At 53.7% G+C, this 23,931-nt stretch overlaps 1 protein-coding gene across 2 annotated transcripts in view; it reads right to left on the reverse strand.

The window, feature by feature from the left end:
• KSR1 (kinase suppressor of ras 1) overlaps positions 1-23,931 on the reverse strand; it is a 163,841-nt gene that overhangs the window by 26,271 nt on the left and 113,639 nt on the right. For both annotated transcript variants that reach the window (XM_077165248.1, XM_077165247.1), the window contains exons 3-11: positions 21,826-21,973; positions 16,936-17,389; positions 14,902-14,906; positions 12,382-12,442; positions 8,721-8,804; positions 7,009-7,070; positions 6,802-6,908; positions 2,520-2,688; positions 409-450 (exon numbers count right to left, since the gene is read on the reverse strand). In XM_077165248.1, coding sequence (XP_077021363.1) covers positions 409-450; positions 2,520-2,688; positions 6,802-6,908; positions 7,009-7,070; positions 8,721-8,804; positions 12,382-12,442; positions 14,902-14,906; positions 16,936-17,389; positions 21,826-21,973 — 1,132 coding nt within the window. The remainder of the gene's footprint in view (positions 1-408; positions 451-2,519; positions 2,689-6,801; positions 6,909-7,008; positions 7,071-8,720; positions 8,805-12,381; positions 12,443-14,901; positions 14,907-16,935; positions 17,390-21,825; positions 21,974-23,931) is intronic.

A 23,931-nucleotide genomic window follows, 5' to 3' on the forward strand; every position in this document is an offset into this window, starting at 1 on the left:
TGTGGAGAGGAGGATGTGGTGGCAGATACTCATAAAGCATCAGCAAGAAGTCCTCTCCCCCAATCCTGCAAATCTGGATTCTAATCCTGATTCTGCCACTTCCTGGCTGTGTGACTTGGATTGAGTCTGCTGTAGTTGCTGAGTGGGAAGGGGCAGGATGGAGTCTAAGGTCCCTCTCAGCAAGGCTAAAAGCCCCCAGGCCTGGCAGGGAGCTGCAGCTGTCCCTGTGAGGAGTCTGCTGCAATGCTACTGGCCCCACACCCTTGCCCAGCCTTGATTCGTTGGCAATCAGCTCTCAATATTGGTGAGTCTGAGGCTCAAGCACCTCCAAGGTGCCAGGAAGAGGGCGCCCTGGACAAGATGGGTTCACAGTAAGGGGCAGTTAGGGGAACCATGCAAAGGACTCACCTGGAAAGATAAACTGCTGTCTATGATGAATGAAGTAGGCAGCTTTAAACAGAAGAGGAGGTGAGTCACACAGGCAGAACAGCACACACAGCGAGGGGGCAGAAAGAGATGGGCCTTGGCTCTCTACTTGGGAGAAAGGGGCTGGTGACGGCCAGGACAGCCCCCTAACACTTGCCCTGCCCTGCCCTGCCCACGTGGGCCTGGCAAGGACAGGGTGATCCATGCAGGAGGGAGGGGAAGAGCTGGGAAGAAATGGGTGCTGGCTGGAATGCCCAGGGGTAAAAGTGCTAGCTCCGGAGGGTGGGGGTCCAGAGACTGACTCTCAGTGTCCCCCCCCTTGCCACAGAGCCCTGGCCCATTCCATTTGCCTCTCAGGCCCACCTCCCTCTATAAAATGCAGTGAACCCAGGAGGGCAAAATACAATGGAACAGAAAAAAAGTGATTCTGCTTATGTGCAAAGGAATGGTCTCTGCTTCCTCGTCTGCCCCCAGAGTTACTGAGGGGCTGTAGCATCTCCTTCACCAACCCCGCCCCACCCACAACCAAAAAAAAAAAAAAAAAAATCCAGGACGCACTGGGGTTTGGAACCTGTCTCTAACCCAAGTTCCACATTTAACTGGGACCCTGGGAAGTTGGTTAACCTGTCTGAGCTCCACCTGCCTGTCTATGAAATGGGGATATAAATAACCACCTTTCACAGGTTTTACCCTTGAAGACAGACTGAACTGCTTCCATGCAGTTCTGGGTTGTGGACAAGAGGAGGCGCTCCTTCCCAGGGCTTACGGCTGGGCCGTACTGACCAGAGAAAGGAGATGGCCAAAGGGGCAGAGATGCTGAGAAGGGGGACAACGAGGGCCCAGGCTAGGGACTTCAGGGGCAGCTGGGCAGGTTGGGCTGACGTCACAAAAGGGACTTTTCCTTTGGCTCCTGATTTTCAAGCAGGCCCTTACTTTTTAGAGAACCCCAACTAGGAAGTTGAGCAAATGGCTTGTTTTTAGAGCATAATAAAGGCAGAGCAGAATTAGAGAGGAGGTTAATCAAATGGGCCTCTCATCGCAGGGAGGGGAGGGATGTGCTCCGAATATGTTAGCGTCCTGACAGATCCAGCCACATGCAAGCTAAGGTGAAGGGAGAGGCAAAGGGGAAAAAAAAGTTTCTACAAAATCTGCACTTTTCACGCCCCTCTCTCCTAAGAAGTCCCAAGAGGCCTGGTGAAGGGGGCCTCTGTCCTCCTGGGCCTGGAGCTCTGGGGCCAGTGACTGGTGATGAGCATCAGCCTGGCCTGGAGCCCCCGAGCTGGAGCAAGGCTTCCCGGCCACCCTCCTTCCTTCCCCCAGGGCTGCAAACTGAAAGGAACAGACGGCCGAGACGGACTCTGCGAGGTGCTGCCACTGAGGCTGAGGCCACAGCTCGGTCTGGAGGCAGATGAGCGGGCTTCGCTCTGCTGGAGCCCCGGGGCCCCTCCCAGTGGACCCAGGGCAGCAGGTGGGGGCAGAGGCCAGCTCCAGCTCAGTTCCTGCTCCTCCACGCCCTCCTTTTGGGCCTCTGAGTCCTGATCCACAAAACGAGGATAACATAATCTCACATGGTGTCCTCATTTTATGAAAAAGGGCAGGGGAGCTCTCTTTACATAGATGCCTGATCACAGGGGGTGTGGTGAGTGACAGGGTCTTGGATTCCCTCTTCCAGGCCCGCTCAGCTCTGCAGGCTGCCTGCCATGTCTCCTGGAAGCTCAACAGCCAGCTCCGAGTAAGTGGGCAATGCCCAGGAGAAGCCGCTCCATGCCCAAGAAGGCAATGCAGGGATTATAAGAATCCAGGCTTTATGCCAGACTGACTGGGATTTGACCCTGGCTCTGCTGCCCATGGCTGTGTGACTAGGCAAAGCTGCTTCCCTCTCTCTGAACCTCTGCATCCCAATCTGTAAAATGGGCATAACAACAGCATCCACCTCAGAGCTGTGTCTGGTTTAAATATGCCGCCTGGCTTTCAGCAAGTGCTCCATTAATGCCAGCTCTTAGAGGTGGCAGTGTTTGACCTTGAGGCTGCCAGGGTCTTATGGGGAGGGGGACCCAACCATACCACTAAGGGCCCGAGAAGCCGCACAGTACCTGGGAAGTTGAACCTGCTGTCCCGCTGGCCGGGTGAGGGGTTGGGTGGCGTGGTGGCACTGGACGGGTTGGAGGACGTCGGGAAGGGTGCCGGCGAGGAGGGCGTGGAGGATGTGGTGGAGGACGGGTTGCTGCTGGAGTCCAGGGGGTTCACGGCTGGGGGGTGCTCCTGCAGGAAGAGGCACCGGACAGGGGCAGGGGCTGTCACTGCCTCACCCGGCTTCCCGTCCACACCCATGCCAGTCCCCTCCCTGAGCCTCAGTTTCCCCTTCCTTCATGCCAGGGGATTCTTTGGGTCCTGCCTTCTTGCTCTGACATTTTATGGGTCTAATATTTGGCGGGGTGGAGGAGAGGCACATAAAGACCCCCACCTCAACGCCCTAAGGACACCTGCATTTCTCTCCTATCTCAGTTCAAGCATCCCTTCCTCCCCAATGCCCTTCCTGAGCCCTGGCTGGCCCCACGCCCCTCCTCTCTGTCCTCCCCCAGCTCCCCACACGAATGCATCGGGGCTGTTCCTCACAGTCTGTGACTGCAGGCGACCTCCAGGTGCTTTGCTATTAACATCTCTCCCACAACACTGTGCATCCCATAAGGCTCCAAGCCCAGCACACAGTAGGGCTTTTCACTGAACTAAATCCAGGCCCTGACAAATGTTTATTTAGTGTCTACTATGTGCCAGGTGCTCTGCTAGATATGGGAAGATGGCAATGAGCAGAAAGGATGCGCCCCCGGCATTACAGATCGTGCTGTCCTCGAGACGTTGGGAATGTTGAGGGCCCACATTAAACTGCAAACTCCTGAACGAGGTGACGGTTTAGGCTGGTGCCAGCTGACGTCTCGGACAGATTAGAATTCAGGAGCTGGAATGTACCTCCTAGAAGATGTCCACAGGCCCTGGATTGCCCAGACAGGCCCGGTTCTCTGCCTGTAGTCCTGTTGTACTATCACCCCCTTCACACACCCAGGAGTACCCTGCTTTGGACAATAAGTTGCAAGTCCCCCTCCTGACAGCCAGAGCTTGTCAAGGGACGGGGTGTCTCTGGTGCCCATGGGGTACTTCAGGGCCCATGACATGGAAGAACACTGACCACGGAACTGGAAGCCCCTCTGCCCCTGCCTGACCAGCCAAGGAGAAAGGCTGGGTTGGGGCCCCAGTATCCGCAATGCCAATCCATCACCAGCTACTCGCCTCAACGGAGAGTGGGGGGTCCAGGACTGCAGCAAGCCTAGTATCTAGATGGAGTTATGACTTCTTAAAGATATTTTAATAATTACCTTCCATTTACGGTAAGTGACATTGGTTTTCATTTTAGGATAGTGTTGCAAATTTATTAAATAAAAATGAATTGTTGTAAGTACATATTAGGTCAGATGGTACCCGGTTAAGACAGAAACCACGAAGATGGTTTGCGCTTGACTGAAGCTCGGGCAGTGCTGATAACAGTATAAACTCCACCCACGCCACCCACCATCAAAGCCCCCTATGGGGTTAAGGGAAGTGGGGCCCAGGAGTGGAGGTGGGGAGGGTGGAGAGGGAGCTGGTGGGGATCCCGGCTCCTCCTACCACAGCACAGATGAGATCCCCGTAACAGCTCTGACATGTGACAGCTGGGAGAGGAGATGCCAGACAGCCAGTGGGGGCAAAGGGGATGCTGCACTAGAAATGGACAAAAAGGAGGGGAGTAAAGGGCTGGGGAAACAGTCTCCAAGTACAAACCTCTCCCACTGCAGTTTAGCAGAAACAGCGCTGGGTGTGGAGGTGCACAGACTGGAATTCTCAGGCAGTTTCTACCACCTCTTAGTAGGATGCCTTTGGGCAACTTCCTTCACTTCTCTATTTCCTCAACCACGAAATGAAAACACTAACACTGAGGCCAGAGGTACATGTGTGGATTAGCAGCGTAAAAACAACAGGGTGTGTGTACACAGCTGGTGCCCAATACATGCTTACACCACTCTTTGCAGACTGCTGGCTAGAACCACCCAGTGCTTTGGGCCCTACATCAAGTGGGACCCTGGGCCTGATCGTGCTTCCTCAGGGGTGGGGGGGAGGAATTCCTCGGTCAAAAGAGTTTGGGCAAGTGGGGTTCAGCACTGTGTTCGAAAGGTTTCTTTTCCACAGGCCCTAAAAGCCCTGGTGGCCCAGAGGGCTCTGGAATCCCCCAAAGCCAACGCAGTGGGCCTTGCTGCCCAGGGGTGAGCCAGCACGTAGGGGCTGGGTCCCTTCAGACCCTGTCCAAGCAAGGCCTCGCTGAGGAGGTGACGCTGAGCAGAGGCCTGAACACCCCAAGGAGGTGAGCGCTGTTAGATACCTGGGAAGGGACGTGCAGGTAGAGATGCCCGGAGGGAGGGGCACAGCCAGTCCGTGGGCGACTGGAGTGGCGGATGGCTGGAAGGGGGGAATGGTTGGGAAGGGGGGAGGGGCTGGAAGGGGGGAGGGGCTGGAAGGGGGAGCATGGCTGGAGGGGTGGGCAGCCGGAGTGGGGGACGGCTGCAAGGGGGACTGGCTGAAGGCGGGTGGCTGGAAATGGGAGAGTGGCTGCAGGGGGGGGGCAGCTGGAGAAGAGGTCAGAGAGACAGCAGGTCCTTGTGAAGGAAATGGGATAAATACACAGCCCTTGGCACAAGAGCTGGCACCCAGTGGGAACTCAGTGAACGTTAGCTCGTATTATAATAAACATAAATAGGGATACCAGAACAACTCTGCCCAGCCACTGCCCTCAGAGAGATGAGGGGCCATGAGGGCACACAGTGCACCCCGGTCAGGGCACCCCCAGAACTGTGTCGGCTTCTGGGTCAGGGGGTTTCACAGGAGAGGGGCATTGGGGCAGGAGTGCCTGAGGGTTGTCCCGACGGGTGGAAAGGCAGGAACAAGGCGTGGATTAGGAACAGACCGAGCAGGCCCGGGGGTGTGGAGCATGTGCAGGTGTGCTGGGGCGGCTGGGAAGGGCGGCAGGTGCAGTAATGACGCTAGGACGAGATGGGCAGATGGGGGGGCGCTGGTGTTCCTGCTGAGGAGCTGGGCCTGCTTGCTGGAAAGCAAATACTATTTGGCTGGAGGGTATTACTTCCTATGAGCTCGTTCACAAACATTACCCCACTACCCCTCCACCCGAGAAGGAAGCGCTAGCGTCCCCACTCTGCAAAACAGGAGAAGGAGGCTGGAGAGGTGAAGAAACTCACTCAAGGTCATAGAAGCAAGAAAAGGGGAGTGCTGAGGACTTGAACCCATCATCTTTCCACTCTGCCTCCCATTCCCAGTGGGGGGCCCCTGCCAGAGGGAGGCGGTGAGGACCGGCAGAGAGGGGCGGGAAAGAAGGCACATGAGGGGTCCATCCCTGGGGGAGGGTCAGGTCCACGGTGGCCGCGCCTCCCTTGTCCGACAAGGAGGTGGCGCTGGAGCCTCCCAGAGCGGCCCGAAGGGGCCCAGTTCTGCTCCCACCTCCGCCAAGGCTGGCCCACAGGGACCACTGAATTCTGGCCATGGAGCAGCTGCTCACGTGCTTCCTGGGTGGGGAGGCAGCACCAGCCGAGCCAATTCCCTGGGCTGAGGGCAGGATCCAACACGCTTACAAACAGAGCTTGGAGGGGGGCACGGTGTGGGGCAGCGGCCAGCTGTGCAGCCACCAGGACAGGGGCCTCTGTCAAGGGGCCAGTGCACACAGACCCTCCCGGAGGCCACAGGCCTTCTGAGACCCTACCGGCTGCAGCAGGCGCTGAGCTGCATGGCAAAGAAGCCAGACCCCAGTTTCTGTAAAGAAATGCATTTTGATGTGTTTCTTTTGAGCACCCCTAAAATGGCAGCAGAGTCAAGCTTAGAGGCCACCAAGACTGCTTTGATGAAGAGCCAAAGGTATGCCTGCTGTGACCGAGGGCCCTGGCCTACTTCTCACTTGAGGGACCCTGTGCTCAGTTCCCCCTACTGTAAGATGGAGGCAGTATCAGGATGGGGCTTCCAGAACCCTTGTGAGAGTGTGAGAGTTTAATGAAATAGCCCGTGGAGAAAGTGCCTGGCACGGAGCAAGCCTTGAGAAATGTTAGCTCAGAGGAGGAGGGCGGGAGTAGGGGTGGGGGGCCCCCATGGTTACATGGATATAAATGTGGGGCCTAATAGTGGCTATAGATGTGGCTACCAAAGGCCCCCTCAGGCCATGACCCTTGGGCTGTGGGCCCGCTGCCCCACTGAGGAGCCTCCATACTGGGGTGCCCTGCGGCGGGGACTCTGGGTGGGCTTCTCCCCAGCAGAAGCAGCAAACAGCTGGGCCTGGGCCAAGCATACCTTCTTAGTCAGTGCTTTGGGGAGGGTTCCAAAATGGGGTTCGGCTGCTCTGTCCACTGGGTTGTTGATGTCCGAAGGGACAGATTCCGTTCTCCGAAGCCTAGATACTGTTTAAAAAGGTAGGAAAATCAGCAGGAAAGAAACCAAACTAAGGAAAGATTTACCCCATATTTAGAAGGCAGAGGAAAGAAAGAACAGAAAACTCACATGGTAGGAAGGATATTCTACAGGCAGGGGCTTCTTTTGTACACTTGTTGTGACACTTCAACCTGAAAAGGGAGGTGAGGTTAGTGACCAGAGGGCCTGGGAGGGGCTCTCAGCACCCATGGGGAAGCTCCCAGCACTCACGGGGGGCTTCCGGCACCCATGGTGGGGGGGCTCCCGGCATTCATGAGGGATCCCGGCAAGCACAGGGTATCGGAGGCACTGCCTGGGCAGCTGTGGGGAACATTCACCCACGTCCACTCCAGTTTCCATGCATTTCTCAACAGAAGTTAACAGTAACAGCAGCTGCTGTGTGAGCAGATGCCACATTCCCGCCGGGCTCACCTGTTCTCACCCATCCTCACAGCAAAGTGGGCACTAATATTCCCACTGTAACTGGTCTTGGGCATCTATTTCTCTTTTCTGAAGAAAAGGAAATCGTGCACCCATATTCAGAAAGCTCAAGGCACATGTGAGCTTACAAAAAGGATGATTAGACTATTTGCACTACCATAAGATTCAAGGGGTTCCTTGACAGGCAGCCTCTGCTGCCACCGTCAAGCATGGGGGCCAGTGGTCTGCAGGGTCAACACTGGACCAGGAGTGGAAAGACATGGGCTCTCGTTTTGGTCCTGCCTGCACTGTGTTCTTAATTGTAAAATGGGCTGGCAGGGTGCCTGGCCAATTTCATGTGGCAGACACATCACAGCATGAGGCTCATGAGTCATCAGGGGCTCACTACATGAAAGGGAGCTGGTGAGCCCAGTTCAGAGCCAAAGAACCAGGAGCCACTGCAGATCTGGACTGGAGAGAAAGCTCCAGCATCTCCTTGGTGGTCAGATCATTAGGAAAACAATCGGTCTGACGTACACATTTTTGGAAACACAAGCCCCACCCCTAAATTATGATCAAAGCCCAGATGTTTTCATACACATTTAGTTCAGATTCTCAGAGCAGTCCTAATGGGCAAAGAGGTCTGAAATCCTCCCAGGTCTACAAATTATAATAATGAGGCACTGAAAGGGCAAGTGCCTTGCCCTGGGTTGCAAAGCAATAGGGAACAGCATGAGCTGGGAGTAGTGGCTCCAAGTCCACCCTGAGTAAGGTACGGGCAGCTGAATGTGTAAAGTGGAGGCAGCTGGACGTTTTTGCAGCCTCTGCTCCCCCCACACTGTTCCCTCTTCTTGCCTTTCTTTCTTATTGGGAATCACAATGCTATGAGGGAAAAAGGCCAGATTTGTGTAGAATCTATTCTCCCCTCACTCTCAACTTCTGTAAATACCATGAGCCTGCTCTCTGCTTTCATGTTTGCCTGGCCCCATTTTCCACCCCTCAGGTACTAAAATGCAAGGCTAAACTTCAGAACTCCTTACAGTTCCCAGAGATGTCCTCACGTTCCTCCTTGCTTTCTGCACATCATGCTCACTCTGGCCTAGAATTCTGTGCCATCCTTGGTCCATGAGGTAGACATCAATTCATCTTTCAAAGCCCATCTCAAATATCCCTTTCTCCCAGGGGTACCTTGCTTGATGTTTCCTTAATCTCCCATAGCAGAGACTGATCACTCCCTGGTGTGCTGAACGGGACTGTGAAGAGTGGGTTTAGCAGAATTCCTCTGAATATAGAGGAAATTCTTAAGGCCAAGAATGAAGTAATAGAACTGACCCAAAATGGTTGTGATAACCCCCATCTACCCTCCTCCCTCTGCCCGTCACCTGCAGTGCTTGCACTTCACTCCAAACATCATGCTCTTCTGGCACACGTGGCAGACCTGCGACAGCCAGGATTTGGTGGAGAACCTGCAGGGGTGGGCACACGAGCCTGCTCACATTGGCTGCAGAGCAGAGTGAGGCTGCAGAGCGACCCCACCCAGCCCTGGAAAACCAGGACACCCCAGGCCAAGTGCTTCCCCCAGGCATTCCCATTGCCCTATCAGAAAGTGATCACTGTAAAAATCCCAGAATGGATATGGTCATTGATACAGGCTCTAGGGTAGTTCATTTAGCAACCCCCAAATTATAAGTGTACACACCCTCTGACCCAGCAATTCCAGCCCCAGGAATTTATGCCACAGGAATTCTCTGTGTGTCAATGGCCTACATTCAAGATTATGGAAAGTGACATGTTTGTAACAATAAAAGACTGGAAACAACCTTAGCTGTCCATCAATAGGTGACTGGCTAAATAAAGTCTGGTCCAATCAAACAATGGAGCTCTATGCAGCCAGGAAAAAAAGATCAGTTCTATTTGTGCAGATATGAAATGATCTCCAAATTATATCATCAAGTGAAAAAAAGTAAGGGAAAATACTACACGAGTCTATTTATATGAAGTTTAAGTATAGAAAAACTAATCTATGGTCACAAAGGTTGACTTGTGACTTCTGGGTGGTAGCACTATCAACTGGGAACGGTCAAAGGAAACTTTCTGTGGAACAGACTGTTCTATATGTGCATGGGTGAATGCATGTGTAAAAGCTCATTTGGGTATTTCACTCTATGCAGATTATGCCTCAATTTTAAAAAGAAAAAAAAAACAAGTATAGGCATTATGTATAAATATGCACAGTATTTATATGAGAAAAAAAGGAGGACAAATATACATATGTGTTTTCTTGTATAAAACCTCTCTGGGGCAGGCCACAGTGGCTTAGCAGGCAGAGTTCTCCCCGGCCATGCCGGAGACCCGGGTTCGATTCCCAGTACCTGCCCATGTTAAAAAAAAAAATCTCTGGAAGGATATATGAGATGCTACTAACACTGCCTATACGGGAGCAGGCAAGCTGGGGAATGGGAGTGGAGAGAGGGGCCTCCCTCTCTCTGTCCCCCTTTATACCTCTTAAATTTTGAGCATATGCATGTATTTTCAATCCAAACTAAATGAACATTAAAAAAATTAAAAAGACTGGAAGGAAGGATGGTGGTTGAATGGGTTATGCCCCCCCCCCCCAAAAAAAAAGCCCAAGGTCATTCCACGGGGGGACAGGCCCAAGGGCAGAAAAAACTCACCTTTTTGGAAGAATGCACTTTTAAAGGCATTGTATATCACACTGACCACAGAATGAATGTCTACAGTATTGGGGGCTCATTTTGCAATGGGTCCACAAACATTAGCTCATTCAATTCTCTCAATCACCCTGGGCATTAGGCAGGTTTGGGAAACTCAGAAACTGGCTCAGAGAGGTTAGGTGACTTGCCCAGGGTCACACAGTTGAGGTGCTATGCAGTGGGAGCTGGAATCCAGTGCGCAGAGCTTCTCCAAAAGAGGCCACTGGGCAGCTGAGACCACAGTAGGCCTCATGTGCAAAGGCAAGAGATGGGCTTTGCAGTCAGCCCAAACTGGGCTCAAATCCTCCCTCAGAGCCTCTGCAAATGGGGCCGACCCTCTCAACCTCACAGGGATTTTGTGAGGATCAAATAGATGTTGTAACACGTGTCATGCCAGACAACAAAGATGGTGGGAGGACAAAAGACTGCCGTGCCCACCTCCCTGGAGGCAGTGAGTGAGTGAGTGAGTGAGAATGAAAGGAGTTCCTGGTCCTGCCTGCTGGAACGGCCCACCTGGAAGCCACGCATGGACAAGCCTGCTCACGCACGCGCTCTCTCCCTCTCACACTCTCTCATGCCTCACTCAACACTGGGGGTGGTGGGGAGGGGTGGCTTGATGGTGTCTGAGATAACCGCCACTAGGAAATCCTAAAAACGGGCTAAAATGAGTCAGGTCTGGACCTGAGAAGAGGGAAGTTGGGGGTGGGGTAAGAAAAGCCCTCCTGGACCAGATTCTTCTAAACTGAGGATTTGAAAGTTCTTTTGTTTTTTTTCTTCCCTCTTATGATTAGATCAAAAACCTTTGGACCTTTTGCTGAGAGGGGCCTGGACCACTGGTTAAAGGACCAAGAGGGAATGGCTGTGAAATCTTCTACTGGCATGTGGGGTGGGGACACCTGGCAGTGCCAGAGAAGAGGACCTGCTGCCGCACTCAGAACTCGGAGAGCCAGCCTCTGGGCCTAGCTGCTGCAGCTGCATGCAAAGGTGAAATTCAGGAGACCCTTGGGGGCAAACTGGCCCAGCCTCAGGGTTGTGCAGTGAAGACAAACACCTGTTGACCCTGCGATCCTTAGCATAACACTGGCCACTCTCAGCTAGAGGCAAAGGACGACTGCCACATGCTACCCACTGCTGGACACAGGAAACTCAGTGCATGTGGCCTGGCTTATCTTCCTGCCTACCCTGGGTGGGAGGTATCACCCTCCCCATGTGCAGAAGGGGATACTGAGGGTTTGGAGAGGCTACATGACTGCCTGTAGTGCAGCTGCTGAGAGGGGCATGGGCAGGGTTTCTGACTTCAAGGGGCTGCTCTTGGCAGCTCTCACAGCCCCTGAAAGACCACACTAGACTACCCGGGGAGGGCCGAGGGAGGCATTGTGACCTTCACTCCAAGGGTCCTGTCTGGTTGTCTGCCAATGCCCAGACCACTATTTCCCTTTCCCATACGTTGGGGTATGGGATTCCAGCACCCTTAAGTCTCCATGCAGAGGTCCCAGGGCTCTGGCAGGCTTGGGCTCAGGCACTGCCTCCCTGGCAGCCAGACCTTGGATGAGGTAGTCTCCCAGCCTGGTCTCCACCTCTGTGGGGGGAAAACTCCTGCACGAGCCTGGGGTGCAGCTCATACAGCCCAACAGGAAATGAAAGCCCCTGGCAAGTTGCAAAGCCCTTGAACAGCATTCCTCGTTGTGTCCACAACAGCCTTCAACAGGGACGGCTCTGTTGGCTGGCCCAGCAGGCCCCTTAGGGTGACAGGACACCCCCCACACCTGTCGTGCCCAGCACACACCACCTAGCGAGTGTGGAGGCCCAGACGTCTGGACACATCACGAGCCATCGTCAGAGTCGTTGGAAGTTGTTAAAAATTCAGATGCCAAGAATCATGGAATAAGAATCTCTAGGGCGGCGGCCTGGGAATCTGGATTTTCAACAAGCTCCACAAGGCATTCCGGCCTGTGGCCAGTTTTAGGACCCGAAGGACAACAGGCTGGATTCAGAGGAAACTTGCAATGACCCTGCTTCTCCTGGGATGTGTGTCCTGGACGGGAGGAGAAGACTTTCCTCCAGCAGCGTGAGGATGAGACCCGAGCGTGCAAGGGAGGGTGAGACACAGCAAGTACACGTGGCTGCTGGTGACAACACAGAGCTCAGGCAGGGGCAGGGCAGGGTCATCCAGAGACCTCAGGCAAAGGGCGCAGAGAAGCAGCAGCCAGGCTGGATTCACCACCGGAAGAGCAGCAAGCCCTCCGCAGGGGTCCTGGCACTGGCCGGGCCGGGCCGGGCCCAGCCCAGCCTCCACACCCCTCCCCTCCTGGGACTCGGCCGGGCCTACCTGTGTGTCACGGAGAGTCCGATGTCCCTTCGTACCATCTGTGGGGACCCGTGTGGGAGATCTGCAGGAAGAGAGGCCACCGTGGGCAGGGTGAGGCTACGCTGTGGCCTCCTATTTCAGACAGCGCAGGCTGGATGGGGCACAGTTACTTCACAGTACAGAAATGTGTCCCTGAACCTGTGTCTAGCAAAATGGGTAGGCCAGCTTCAGGCCTTTAAACCCTCAGGTTGGCTCTGCTTCCAAAGCCCCTGTCACCACGTGGCCTCTGCAGGCGGCCCAGTTTGCATTCCTGTGCATTTCCAGTTCCCGGGAGCCAGGATCTAAAGCCAAGTTTGGGGTAGAGGGCACCACACCCCCCACTCTCTCACTCCCCACAGGTCCCCAGTTTGTAAAGGTTTCATTACAATCCCTTCTTGTTAAAGGGCAGAAGCTGTTTGACCTTGATGGAGAGTGCAAGTCTGGTTAGCTACGTAGCTCATCCAGGACCCTGCCAGCCTCTCAGGGCCACCATTGCCAGACCTTGGCAGGGAGGCTGAGGACAAGGTGGTGCTTTACCACCTCCCAAAGGGGTCCAGCCCCATGAACCCTGAGTTTCCCCCTCAGCTCTCTCCCCCTCTGAATCCCAAGCTTCCCCACTATGGGCATCCCCTTCCCCCAAGTTTCTGGTTCCACAGGCTGCAGTGCAGAATTAGCTGACAGCATCTCTCTGTCTCCTGGCAGCCCCCCTGCCCACCTTCCCCTGCCCCCGCCTCTCCAACTCCCCCACCCTCAGCACTGCCTAGCGCTGCCCAAAGCTGGGATTCTCAACTGAGCCTAGGGGTGGCCTTCAGGGGGTCTGGACCTTCTGGTGTGGTAAAGAGAACGTTGTAGGCTTTCCCCAGGAAAGAAGGTTTGGACTTTTATCCAATTATTAAAGGGGCCCATAACCTAGAAAGTCCTGGAGCACGGTGCTGAAGTGGTCCGTGGCTGTCCTGCGTCCTCTGAGTGAGCAGGCCCCGAGGGCAGCCACTGGGCCAGCGGCCCCAAGTGCTGGCCTGGCACACAGCTGGCACTCATTAAATGTTAAGGCCAGTACCATATTGCCCACCAAACGGAAGGAGATGCCATAGGAACTGACCCCAGCCATACCAAGGGGACTTCCTATTGGGACAAAAATGGTCACTTCCCAATGACCGCTAACCCTGCATCTCTCTCTGGCACTCTGCCATGGGACTGACTCATCCCAACTTCCTCCTGGGGCACCCCATCCCAGTCAGTAGCCAAGGCCATCAAAACACATGAAGTCTCAGACCTGGAGGTCAAAAAGTGGTTAGGTCGCCAGCCTAAGAAAGATTGTGGGAAAATGAGATTTCAACCAACAATCTCTGAAAGCATGCTGTGACTGATTGGTAATGTCTGCCACAGGCATGGGCTATGAATATGAGGGAGGTAAGAAGGCAGGCACAGATCTAGATGGAAACAATGGCCCTGAAGGCCTCATCCTGCCTTCCCACCCAGCAGGAAGTTGCCTCATTGCTATTCTCCCTGCATTCCTACGGTGAGTGAGGGGATGGTGGGGCCAGGGCTTTCCTTGGGATGGAGATGCTGAACTATCTTCTGAGGCTCTTTTCAGGGCTCTGGAAGTTTCCATCTGTGTCCTGGGGAAAGAGAAGTATGGCTTCTCTCCTCTGGCCTCCCTGAGTGCTCCAGCAGCCAGCTCCACCTCAGTATAGTCACTGTCTTCTCTCTTCCCTCCTCATCCCAGGACCCTGGTAACAGCTACATCACTCTCCCTGGCCAGCTTTGGATAGCAAAATAAACAGCTATTTTGCTCTGGCAAAAAACAGATATTTCTGTTATCTCCTCTCAGACAATTAAAACAGAATCAAGAAGCAGAGCTGTTTCCCACTGCTTCTTGCTGAATCACGAGTGAGAAGCCTCAGCATAGTCACATGCAAGAACTTGCTCCCAAACTGGGGTTAGAGAGGTGGGATGAAAAGGGAGTCAAGGGTAGCCTGGGCCCCTCCTTTGCTCCCAAGGTAGAACTTGCATCTTCCAGTCCCTGAGTTTGGGGCCCCCTCAGGGCCTCAGGCAGAGCTGAGCCACATTCTTGCCTCCAGGAACGTCTCTGACTTGGAGAGAGGGGTACTGAGACATCAGGTGGGGTTCTGAGGACGGCTAAAGTCCACCTAAACCCGGGAGCACTGCTTCATCATGGCAGACAAGCAGGCAAATGCCCCCTACTGTAGACATCACTGTGGAAGGAGGGTGGAGGCAGGGATTGTACGCGGGGCTGGCTATGGATGTGACACTCTCTAGGTCCCCACTTTACAAAGAGCAGCTGCTGGCCAGGTTGAGGCCAGCTTGTTTGAAGGCCATCTCTCTCAGTGGTAATTCTTGGGGCATGTGCCAGCATCTCTGCTTCTGGGCTATCAAGAGGCCAAGTGGACTAAAAGTGTCAGAAAAATCCACCCCCGATGGGGACAGCAACACAAACTCGACTCCGGGGTGGCAGAGGGGATGGACATGAATCACTCTTACCAAACCTGGAGGAGATAAAAGGGAGAGAAGGAGGGATTAGGTCACCACGGCAGCTCAGCGTGTGCCCAGAACATCACCCCGTGGGAAGCAGCAGGCAAGGGGCTGGGACGTGGCACTATGAGGCCTGGCTTAGGCCCAGGCTGGCTGAGCGACTAGGGGAATCCCTGCAATCTCTGAGGGGAACCAGTTTCTTCAATGGGAAGAGCTAGGAGTGCCCTCCCTACCCTCCCAGTGGGCATCGGAGCCACACCCCACACCCTGCCCTTTAACACATGAGCTCATCCGAGCCTCACCAGCAACCCTGCACGGTAATTAGAGCTCACCCCATTCTCAGCTAAGGAAGTGGAGGTTCACAGAGGTCAAGTGAGTCTCCCAAGGCCACATGGCCAGTGAATGGGGGGACCCTGGCCACTGCCCTGGGGAGGAAGAGTGCCCAGGGTACAGGCAGGAGAAGGAGTCAGGCTGCCAGAGAAGAAGTGGCCAGGGCAGGAGGGCAGGAGAGAACCGCGGTGGACAGCAGGAAGCCCCCTGCACCCCCAAGGAGGGTCAGGGTAGGACCTGCCCTGAGCAATGCCTCCCCTAGGTGTGCTGCTGCCCCGGGCACAGGGTATCGGGGAGGAACAGGATCCCTCAGTCTGCCCCGAGGGGTCAGAGGTGACCTGAGGGCCCATGTCAGGGCTAGTTCTGGTGGCTCTGTGGGGACGGGACTCGGCTTCCCAAGGAGTCTCGACATCTGCCTGAGCCTCTGACACCCGCCCCCCAACATGGGAATGCGACCAGAGCCTCCCAGCGCTTAGTGACAGTGCGGCTTTCTCCAACTTGGCCCACGGACTCGAACCCACCAGGGCTGTCCATAGAACAAGGCCACTCCAAAGCCCAGGAAGGGCCTTCTGAAGAACAGGGAACCCGTGTCCAGAGGAGAAGCCCGGTGCCCCAACCTCAAGGGTACAAGAAGTGAGAGGCGTCCAAAGGAAACCCGCTCCTTCCTTTCTGCGCTGCACACAAGTGCAGTGATCTTCGTAACAGCAGAAAGGAAATGACCTCAGGGCTGTTCATCAGGATGGGACGAGTTAGATAATGGAATGGTATGGAAAAGTAAGAAGAATGAGGTGGTCTGAGTAATTACAGACATGAACACAACAGACAGCCAGGATGCCTGACCGGGGAACCAGGTGACAAAAGGAAAATGGTGGGGAAAACATTTTACTGTTCATCCCCACAAAGGGTAATAGACATGAGCTATGAAGCTTTTGCATTTTATACCATGTGGCTATATCACTTATTCAAAATACCTAAGAGACAAATTTTAAAGAACAAAAACAAAAGAGGAAGGTATTTCAAGATGCACTGACATAAAGTTCTCAGGGATATCAAGGTAAGTTGAAAAGCAAGAGTATGTGGCATTTCATCTGTCATTAGTGATTTCAGCCAAATATTCCAGTTCTCCCTCTGGGCACATAAGAGGAATGCATTTCTTGGCTCAGTTTTTTTGGGTAGGGCCCTGAATAGTGAGTGAAACTTCTAGGAAAATGCATTCAATTGCCAAGGTAAGACTTCTAGAGGTCTCTTTTCCCTCTGCTGCAATGATAACAATGATGTCCCAGAGAGCGGTTCTTTTGTCAGCCTGGGACCTGGAGTAACGATGACCCAAAATGAACAGGTAGCATAAATAAGAAAAAAATCTTTGTCATTTTACACTCTAGAGATGGGTTACTGCAGTATAATCCATCCGATCCTGACCCGAGACATGACATCATTTCTGGTTTGTTCATGATAAACTGAAATCCTTCTTGGAGTGTGCATGCATGTGCACGCGCGTGTGCAGAAAGAAATTTAGTAGGATTCAGTTCAAACTGTTAGAGCAGTGTGGGAAGCGGACTCAGTGGTGGGGGAACCTCTCACTTTTTATTTGGCCCACTTCCGCATTGGCTCATTTCATTTGCCCCTTTACATCAATCACCACTAGAGGTAGACAGCACACTGGTGATTTTCAGCGGACAGTGGACACAGCGCGTGCCCGGCAGGACCACTCACCTCATGGGCGAGACCTCGTCGATGCGGTTCCCCAGCTGCGACTCGTGGGACTTGCTCCGGGTGAGCGTGGGGAAGCTGGGCAGCAGCTGGAAGACCTTGCGGCTGGGCGGGGGCGGCGTGCGCGGCGGCCTCTGCTTGGTGTGCCGCCGCAGCTGTGGTGTGGTTGGGGGCGTGATGAAGCTGTGCAGGGTGCGGGGGGTCAGCCGGCCGCTGGCGTGCAGGGGGACGCAGGTGTCCACGAGACCCTCCCCGGGGCCGGGGGTTGGGGAATCAGAGGCGGGCAGAGCCGACACGGAGACGGAGCGCGGGCCCTGGGCACCGCAGCCCAGTCTGCCCAGCTGGGAGCCCCCCAGCACCCAGGGCAGGCTGGCTGGTGACAGCGTGTCCGTGAAAGGGCCCGAGCCGCTTTCCCGCCGGGCGTCCGGTGAGCTCCAGTCCTCCTTGTGCTCCCCTCCTGTGGGCCGAGAAGTCAAGTCAGAAGGGATTTACAGGTGGGGTCGCCAAGGTCCAGGGAGGTTAAGCACCTTGTCCAAGGCCACGTGGCTCCTTAATGGAAGGCTCAAAAACCCTTGAACTCCTAGCCTCACCTGGCTTTCAAAGGCCTCTCACATTTTCTTACACATTCTCTAGCTGGCTGTGAAGCTGGCAGATATTACTAACCCCATTTTACAGATGGGGAAAATGAGGCCCAAAGAGGGAACGGCTTATGGGGTGCTCTATCGAACAGGAAAAGGGAATGAACAGGGAAACCCACCCCAAAAGCAGGTGATTTCAGAAAAGGAAATGGTGACTGATCATCAAGAGTTAGGGGAAGCTGGGATGTATGAAGGAAGACGAAAATTCAAATGTCAGAAAAAGCAGCTGCTTCAAGCTTCCGATTGCTATAAAGGGATGGACAGCCAATTCCTCTGACAGGAGCCCATGAGTGACTTTCAATTGCCCAGCCCTAACCTTTGAGGCTCCCACTGCAACCCTCTGCCTGAGGCTCTGGAGACCTTGAGGCTTTGTGGAACTCAAACCAACAATTCTGTTCATTCACTCAAGCATATGCTGGGTGTAAAGGCATAAAAAAGCCACATCCTTGTCCATGAGTAGTCCAGCGGGGGTGACAGGCTACTCAACACAGTGTGCTGTGGGCTAGAACACAGAGACACATGGGACAGAGGGAGCTCAGAAGAGGGACTCTAAATTAGCACTGGGAGTCAGGGAAGGCTTCCCGGAGGAGGTGGTACTTGCGCTGAGTATTATAAGAAACATAGGAACCAGCTAAGGAAGAAGGTGGAGAAGGTGTATGAGGCAGAGGGAACAGCTCACGCAAGGATAAGAGAGTACATGGCATATTCCAGTGACATAGAATCCCATGGGCCTTGAGAAGTCAGGACAAGCCAGAGGGAGATAAGAGATGAAGTTGTAGGGGTCAAGCTGATTTGGGACCAGATGAGGAAGGGCATTGGATATCTTGCTAAGGACAAAAGGGTTGACCTTCTACGAGAAGGGTAGTCAATGAAGGGGTGGAATCAGGGAGAAAGGATCTCATCTACAGATCATCATACAGCCCAAGGGGCTATCATGGGAAGGAGAAGATACCTCCTCCCTCTCATGTTTATCAATGAGTAGAAAGTACCAGAAGGTAGATTTTGACTCAAGACAAAATGAACTTCTACACTGGATTCTTTTTACTATGCTTTATATACTTTTTCTCCCTCAATCCTACCACCAATCCTTGTTCTTCTCCCCAGTTACAGATGAGGTCACTGAGATCAGAGAACCCATGCCCATGGTCAAGGCCAAGTGGTGGAATGGCAATCAGAGCCCTCAATCCAATGCCTCGCTACGCCTCCTTCCACAACGCTGGGCAATTTTTGAATTGCCTACAACGGAATAGTTTCAGGAGGTAATGAACTCTCGGTCAAGGCCAGCCTACACAGCCATTTGTCAGGGATGGTGGAGAGGGACTAGCCTTCATGACTTGTTAGGTTTTTCATACATTCCATTCCCTCTTCTTCAAACACCCTTCCTCCCTACTTTACTGCATGGGGACTTTCTACTCACAAATCAACTGGCCCAAATGAATTAACCACTCTTTGTATTCCCAAAGTATTTGTCCTTTTAGAACTGCAGCCACAACTTAAACTTTTATTCATCCACTGGCCTATGGGAGGCACTGAATACATGTTTCTGGTTGAATGAATACAAGAATGGGTTCCATGAAAATATATATATATTTGAGTCCAATGTCATTACTTAGGGCAAGTCTGCCACCAAAAGCTCAGAGATGGCAAATGGGCCTTGATTTGCAGGTCAACCCCAGTCAACTGGCAGCAGCTGCCTGAGTGACTCTGGAGTCACTCATGAGAGAGGAGCTCACGGATGGAAGTTGGCTCTGGAGAAGTGGGCAGGATCGCCCCGTCACCAGCTACCAGCATGGAGAACCATCCTTCCCTTGCCTTTCTTAAGGCCAAAGACCACAAGGCAAATGATGTCACATCAGCCACAGGGCTAACACTAAAATGAGCACTTAACATCTAATATGTGCCAGGCTCTCTCTAAGCACATTAACTCCTTTAGTCCTTGTGACAACCCTGTCAGAGTTCTTTTATCATCTCCGCTCTCTAGATGAGGAATGGAGGAAAGCCAAGTTAAGTGACCAGCCAGGGCCCCCCGGCTTGTGTAGCTGAGCTGAGCCCTGAGCCCAGGCAGCCTGGTTCTAGTCAATGCATCACCAGCAGACTGCCCCTCAGCGAGCCTGGCGGGCTGCAGAGAAGGCTCATGGACTGCATGACCGAGTGAGAAGACCACCCTGCATGTCACCCAGCCTCTCGTGGGCACCGTGAAGTGCAGCCACTGCCAGGCAGACGAAGAGCCTGAATCCTGGACACGGATAGGGCCAGGGCTCTCTTGGAGCCGCAGAGGCACCACAAACTGTGACCTAATGAGAGGTGGCGCCCAGCATAATCCCCTCCCCAGGGCCTCCTCCTGGGCAGAGTGGAAAACCCCTTCTGAGGAAGGAAGATTTGGGTTCAAAGCCCAGATCTGTCACACGGGTCAATGAACAACCCACTCAATGCCGCTGGTGTTAGATACTGTAGCTGCAAAATGAGTCTCACCACACCTCTTAAGAGGTGGTTGCAACAGTGTGTTTCAAGTGCCTGGACCCACAGTAGGTACTTAATAAATCAGCAATCTCCCTGCACTGGCCTCTGGGACAAGCAGATCAGCAGAACTTCCTAACACAAGGGTGTTAAAAGTCCTTAGAATTCTCTACAAATCAGCATAAGGGGGGAAAGGGAGGGTTGACAAGTGACCCCCAAAGATTCCAGCTTGGGGGTTTGGTAGTTAGGTTTAGGTGTCAACTTGGCCAGTGGCATGCGAACCTCATCTGCTGCTGATTACATCTGCAGTCGGCTAGGAGGCATGCCTGCTGCAATGAATGATGTTTTATTTAATTGGCTGGCGCTTAAACGAGAGAGCTCAATGTAGCACAGCCCAAGCAGCTCAGCATACCTCATCTCAGCACTCCCAGCTCAGCCCAGGCCTTTGGAGATGCAGAAAGAAGTCACCCCAGGGAGAGTTGTTGGAACCCAGAGGCCTGGAGAGAAGGCCAGCAGATATCGCCCTGTGCCTTCCCACATAAGAAAGAATCTCAGTTGAAAGTTAGCTGCCTTTCCTCTGAAGAACTATACATTTTTAACTAAATAAATTCCCTTTTATTAAAAAACCAATCCATCTCTGGTGTGTTGCATTCCGGCAGCTTTGGCAGACTAGAACAGGGGGCTTCCCTTCCACCCTTCCCCAAGGTGGAACACCTCTACTGCCTTCGAGGACAGAGGTGTGAACTGCAGGCCTGTGCCCAGAGCCCTTGTCCCCCAGGCTCCATCTCCTCCTCTGTGAATCGTGGGGACAGGGATGCTGACCACATCTCTGCCATATTGATCACTGCTCCCCCGCCCCCGCCCCCCACAGCTGGCAGGCAGCCTGGCATGTCAAGGTTTCCTGATGGCATAAAGCTCTCTGCACTGTTCCCTGGGTCCAGAGGAGGGTTTGGTACCATGGGGCAGGGAAAAAACTAAGCCCAATCCTGTCTGAAAAAAGAAATCAAGCAGAATATAAATCCTGGTGCGCTTCTTAAGCCTCAGACAGCCCGAGTTAAGACAAGTGGCTCAGAAAGTAAAACTGGGGCTAACTCCACTCATTGGGCTCATTTTAATGCCTTATCAGTGTGGTAGCCTGAGTGCTAAGTCAGACATTGAAACTGTGTCCAAGGTAAGATTTAGATAGCCTGCGAGTAACTTCCAAGGAGCTCTTCATAATGCTGGATTACACAGCCATGGACATGCTCCCAGCTGAAAAGTCGTGCATTTCCCTAATCATGCTTGGCTTTGGCTAAGCCCAGATCAGCATGTGCCTTCTGAATACACAGCTTGGCCAGCTGGGGGCACAGCAATGGTGAGGGGAGAGCTGGGAGAGGGCTGGGAGAGGGCTGGGGGAAGGGCTGGGAGAGGGCTGGGGCCCAAGTGGCTCCCCAGGCTGCAATGCAGGAAGCTGGTGGAGGTTCACAGAGCCCCACAGAGAGGCGGCCATGCAGGGCCCACCCTGCAGCCTGACCTGGGGCTCCTAACAGCGGCCAAAGCTTCCCTTTGTTCCTGCTGCCCAGACCCCTGGGGCCGGGGCTCTGAAGTCCCTGGGAGAGCCTCCCTCTTGGTCAGCCCCATCAAACACCTTCTGAACGTCCCCCCTGGCCTTTCTGGGCTGCCCCAGAAGCCGGGGCCACCTCGGCCCACCCTGATGTTGGTCTCAGCAGAGACCCCGAACCCTGGGAGACCAGAGCAGGCCGGGCCGGGCGGGAGGAGGAGGAGGGGCGGGCACTGATGGCGCAGGGGCCCTACCTACCCAGGCCTGTCACCTTCCGCAGGCAGGTGAGGGCGGACTGCAGCCGGCGGCACTCCTCTGCGCTGGCCCCGCAGCGCCGCAGCGTCTCCTTCACCGTGGCCTCGTCCATCTCCAGCAGGACATCCAGAGTGAGCTCGCTGGGGATCTCCTGAGGGGCACAACAGGAGAGCGGTGAGTGGCAGGGGCCAGCTGCAGCCGGGCGGCCTCCCAACAGCGGACGCAGGGGCTCGCGCCGCCCCCACCCCACCCAGCACGCCCGGAGACAGCAGCTGAGGGGGAGGCCAGCGCTCTGGGGTGGGGGCGGGGAGGAGGAGGAGAAACCCAGAAAAAGTTCTGAGGAGGGCACGTTATCCCTCTCGTTTCTTTTTATTCCTCTACACCACAAAGTGACAAATTGTGGCAACTTTTTAGAACAAGCACTTCAGATAAAGATGGGCCTTTACGGTTTTGCTGCATCAGGCCAAACAGTATAGATTTCAAGTAAAATTGGCTTGAAGAGGATGAAAGAGGATTAACCCTTGCCAAGCAACGTGCAGGCACTCAACCCCTTGCCTTATTAATCCTCAGTCAGAGCCTTGTATTCTGCCTACTTGGCAGCTGCGGAAAGAGGTCTGGAGAGGTTAGGACCGCACCAGGTCCTGTGACGAATGACAGTAAGTGTGGGAGGCAGGGCTTGAGGATGACCCCGTGGCCTCTGCCTCCAGCGTTGCTCCTGTGACTGGGTGATTGTGAGTCCTTTAAAAGCAAAGACTTTTCACTGGCCAATAGAGGACAGAAAGTCATAGATTTGAAGTGTTAGAAGAACTCTGTGCCCGTTGCTGGTTTTGAAGATGGAGGGGGCGATGCAAAGATAGGGGTGGCCTCTGGGAGACTGGCCCCCAACAAGGAAACAGGACCTAAGACCTACCAACACACGGAACTGGTCTGCCAACAACCGAATGAACTTGGAAGCAGATCCTTCTCCAGAGTGTCCAGTTAAGAGGCCAGTCCTGCTGACCCCTTGACTTGAGCTTTGTGAGATCCCTGGCAAGGAATTGAACCCAGGCCCACCCCTCCACCCTCCTCCAGGGGCCAGGACTCCCCCTACCAAAAGATGAGCTAAAAAACGGGTGTTGTTATAAGCTACTAAATGTGTGGTATTTGCTATGTAGCAACAGAAAACTAATGCAAAGGGTGAATATCTAAATCAAGGCCTGACTCGCCTCAGAGCTTATGTTCTTTTTTCTCATAGAGGAAGGAGGAACTCCCTGGGCTGTGCCCATATCTGCTTTGAGCCAGGTATGATCCCAAGCCTACGGCAGATACAAAGAACCATGGGCCATGCCCGTGACCTCAAGTGGCTTCCAGTTAAGTGGGGGTGACTGACATGAAGAGAAGTAATTACAACACAATGAGATATGGGCCAGAAGAGAGCCATGGGACCAGCGGTGAGATTAGGGATTTCTTTTCCTTCTTCCCCCCTTTCTACATTTTCCAGACTTTCTTCTATAACAGAGAAGGCCAGATATACCAGAGCAACTGATTCATATTGTGCCGGTTTGAAAGGATGTATGACCCCTAGAAAGGCCATGTTTTAATCAAAATCCCATTTTGTAAAATGACAGAATAATCCCTATTCAATATTGTATGTTTGAAACTGTGGTCGGATCGTCTCCCTAGAGATGTGATTTAATCGAGAGTGGTTATTGGGCTGGATTGGGTGACGGTATGTCTCCGCCCATTTGGGTGGGTCTTGAGAAGTTTCTGGACTCCTATGGGAGAGGAAAGATTTTGGAGAATGAAGGGAATTTGGAGAGAGCCAAGAATGCTGCAGCACCACGAAGCAGAAAGTCCACGAGCCAGGGACTTTTGGAGTTGAAGAAGGAAAATGCCTCCCAGGGAGCTTCATGAAACCTGAAGCCAGGAGAGAAAGCTAGCAGATGACTCCGTGTTTGCCATGTGCCCTTCCAGCTGCGAGAGAAGCCCTGACCGTGTTCACCATGTGCCTTTCCAGACGAGAGAGAAACTCTGACTGTGTTCACCATGTGCCTTCTTACTTGAGAGAGAGACCCTGAACTTCACTGGCCTTCTTGAATCAAGGTATCTTGACCTGGATGCCTTAGATTG

This window comes from Tamandua tetradactyla, chromosome 6 (assembly GCF_023851605.1).
Source record: "Tamandua tetradactyla isolate mTamTet1 chromosome 6, mTamTet1.pri, whole genome shotgun sequence".
Lineage (NCBI taxonomy): Eukaryota > Metazoa > Chordata > Mammalia > Pilosa > Myrmecophagidae > Tamandua > Tamandua tetradactyla.